At 24.7% G+C, this 3,648-nt stretch overlaps 1 protein-coding gene across 1 annotated transcript; it reads left to right on the top strand.

The window, feature by feature from the left end:
- The first annotated feature begins 729 nt into the window (after nucleotides 1-729).
- On the top strand, nucleotides 730-3,001 carry LOC111031754 (odorant receptor 67a-like). Its single transcript, XM_022311834.1, has 6 exons — nucleotides 730-805; nucleotides 1,137-1,209; nucleotides 2,020-2,119; nucleotides 2,267-2,386; nucleotides 2,451-2,609; nucleotides 2,674-3,001. The coding sequence occupies exons 1-6, from the start codon at nucleotides 730-732 to the stop codon at nucleotides 2,728-2,730; spliced, it is 585 nt and encodes a 194-aa protein (XP_022167526.1). The 3' UTR covers nucleotides 2,731-3,001.
- The last annotated feature ends 647 nt before the right edge of the window (nucleotides 3,002-3,648 follow it).

Raw genomic sequence — 3,648 nt, forward strand, 5'->3', positions numbered from 1 at the left:
AATTGTCACTTTACGTTTATTACATATTTTTTTGTTTAATTTTCAGTGACAATTTTTTAATTAAACATGAATAAACAGAAAATCTACGATGTAAATTTTACGCTGTTCAAATTAATTGGTGTTTATCAAATGGTGGACCCAAATACTCAAAAAATATTTGGTTTTAATGTATACCATTTTGTAAATATTGTATTCATTACATTTACAACAATCATGACGATTTTGGGTCTATCTGGATTTTTTTACAAAGTGCAAAATAACAACTATAACACTAGTGAAGTTGATATAATATTTATAATATTTTCCACGGTTTGTATAACGATTGGAAATCTCAAAATAATTATAATAATTTTTAAAGCTAGACAACTTTGGAATATGATGGAAATTACAGATAAGTCATTTTTATCAAATACATTTTACAGAAGAAACTATCATAAGATCTTAAAATGTGGTGATCTATTATCAAAATTCTTCAATTTGTATTTTTCTTTTGTTTTGATCACGTTAACGTCATATGCGATCGTGCCAATAGTTCTCAATGCTAGATCCATTGACGCAACACAAAATACGGAGACTATTCAAAAAATGAACATAATCAACCTTAGATACCCGTTTACTACAGAAATATACAACACCTTTTTTAAAATATTTTATGCGTCAGAATGTATAATTTTATTTTATACCGGATTTGGAGTATTTGCATTAGACCTATTTTCAATGACCCTCTTAATGGTAATATCATATCAATACAAATTATTAGCATCTGCATTTGAAGTTTTGGAGTACAGAATGGACAATAAAGATGGTGCGTTGTTAGTATTTATCTTAACGTAGGTATTACTTATAGAATCGGAATTTCACATTTTAATTTTTCTGTATGGATTGATATTGGCTATATAGCTATAATAATGTTACAGTTTGTTTCTTTTTAGTAAATTATTAAAGACTAGAGCGATTTTAGTAGATTATACTAGAAAAGTGATAAATATAAATGTGCCTACCCTGTTAGTAAAATAATGTTAAGTATCCGATTTGTAAAAAATACTCATGTTAAACATTTCGTTTTTATTTATTTTTCTAAAAATATTAAGGCTTTACATTATCTTATTACTTATTATCACGTGTTATATGTTTAGATAGCATTCTAAGTGATGAGAAACTTCTGGAGACATTTATATCAATTGTTTCAGATAGTCAAATAATTCACAAGTGAGTAATTATTTATATTTTAAATATAAGTTATAACTATCTTCTGTCTTATATAGGTTATAATATTATGATAGCTGAGTTACTTTACATGTTAAAACTACCATATTAACATTTTTGTTTTGAATAATAAATGTGTATAGCATAAAATAATAAAATACATATAATGATTGATTGTATCTATTCATTTTAGATTCTAAGCGTATTTATTTAACAACGATCTAGATTTTAAGCTAAAATTTTTTTTCTGATAAGAAAGTATCTTATTTGTACTTTTTGGAGGTCAAAATAGAAAAGTTGATGATTAATATTTGGAAAAAAACAAATATTTTTACCTCAAAACCAGTTTTCGGCAAGATCAATTTTCTTATTTTGTTGTAAAAATATTATAAAAGCGAATAGCTGTGGAAACTTGAAATGTTGACTAAATGTTTGTATTAGTATTTTATATACATGGAATAATTAACAAAATATTTTGACTCTTTGAACTTTTTAAAGACAAGTGAAATTTAGTTTTTATTCTATAATTGTTTAATATACACTATTATAATAATACATATAATACAAATATAATAAATACAATGTTTTTAACAGCAATTTAATCAACCTACCGTGTTATTATAAACTATCCATATTTTTTAATTTTGTTAATTAGTTAGTAATAATATAGACTATAGACTGACTTCACTAAAAATATTTTTTTTTATGTTATGATTTACTTACTTAATGACTAAATATATATATTATAGAGACAGTTACAAGAGTTATAAAGTTTTAAGTATATAATTTATTAACTTCGATGGAAAATTTTAGGAAATTAAAAATGCTTTATGATATTATACGTCCAATCGGTTTGATTCAGTTGATGGCAGATGCTTTAGGAATGATATGCATGCCTTATTTAATTGTAGTGGTGAGTGTTAACGTGATATTCTACTATAGTAAAATCAAAGTGTAAAATGCAATTTGAAATTCAAATTAGCTACACCTAATTGATAATTAATTTACATAGTTTCATTACAATAAACCATATTTTATTAATGAGAATGTCTTTATATAGTACTTCGTGAAATACGGATCGTTATTTAATCCAGAAACGTTAAAATTCGTGTTTACGTTGGGTATTGCTGGAGTGCAGTCATACATGTATTGTAGTTTATTTCAACGCGTCAATGACAGAGTATTGTATTTCGAACCAAGCATTAATGTACGTGTTTTCAACATGATATTGTATTTGTTTCAAGAGAGATGGAGTCAATTTTGGATTATATTGCTGTGACTGGCCAGGAATGAACATCCATATGAAAAAGATGATTCTATTCACAATGCAAATGAACAGTTCAAATAAATTAAATATGAATATTACCACACATAAAGCTATTAATCTCCCATTGCTTTCAACAGTAAGTTTTTAGTATACATCTCAATATTATATTCATAATGTTGACTGAATTATTTGTTTTTTAGATTATACGATTGTCTTATCGTATATCGTCCGTATTGATTAATTCCAATATTAACTAATAATAATCAGTAGCACTGTATATTTAAAAAAACAAAAGGTAATTTTTGCGGCTCTGGACATCCATAAAATATGGAAATATGTAACATTTTAGTTCAAAATATCTTAATACTTTAGCTAAGAAAAACAGTGATATATTTTTATACGTTGTAAATAAACTAACTATTGCCTCTAATATTATAGTTTTACATTCCTAGTTAAATATTGTATTGAACTTTATGACAGAATAAGACTTAAGACAAATTATTGAAATATATGGGTGCCATTAGGTTAAAAAATGTTAATATTTTTACAAAATAATTACACAATAATGTCACAATGTATTTTACTTGTAATGAATAACTGATGAAATAATTTGTATACATTTAAAGAAGATTCAAAACATGTTATTGTAATATAGCTAATATATTGACTTGAATGAATATGATATTATGCACATTTATAAAAAATAGTCATTAAATTGTAAGCAACTGGTAAGGATACCAGTTATTTATTAAAAAAATTATACTACATACTATATGTACTTATATGATTTTCTTGATTTTCTTTTATGTATCTCTATTACAGGTCGTACCACTCACACCTATGCCTAGTACCTACCCATATGAAAATAAATAATAATATTATAATAATATCTTTAGTTGTACAAGATAATTTACTTTTATATGTTATGAAAATATGATACCATTTTAAACACATATTTTTCTTTACATTGGACTATGAATTCTACAATAACTAATTATTCTAAAGCTATTTAATATACATACCGTAGTTGCACCACCACTATATAATGTCTAATGTACTTGAATATACTAAGAACAATATCACACTGAAATGGGTGTATATATATTTCTAACATTATAACTTATAATCGCTATAAAAATGGGATATACTGAACTTTTTTTATTTGTTTTGTTTAT

Source organism: Myzus persicae, unplaced genomic scaffold (genome assembly GCF_001856785.1).
Source record: "Myzus persicae strain clone G006 unplaced genomic scaffold, MPER_G0061.0, whole genome shotgun sequence".
Classification (NCBI taxonomy): Eukaryota; Metazoa; Arthropoda; class Insecta; order Hemiptera; family Aphididae; genus Myzus; species Myzus persicae.

Excerpts from the sequence above, each read along its gene's own strand:
- LOC111031754 (XM_022311834.1), top strand. The coding sequence starts at position 730 with ATGGTAATATCATATCAATACAAATTATTAGCATCTGCATTTGAAGTT. Across the intron at positions 1,210-2,019 it reads GATAGTCAAATAATTCACAA|GAAATTAAAAATGCTTTATG; the intron begins GTGAGTAATTAT and ends GGAAAATTTTAG. Across the intron at positions 2,387-2,450 it reads TTCAACGCGTCAATGACAGA|AGAGATGGAGTCAATTTTGG; the intron begins GTATTGTATTTC and ends ATTTGTTTCAAG.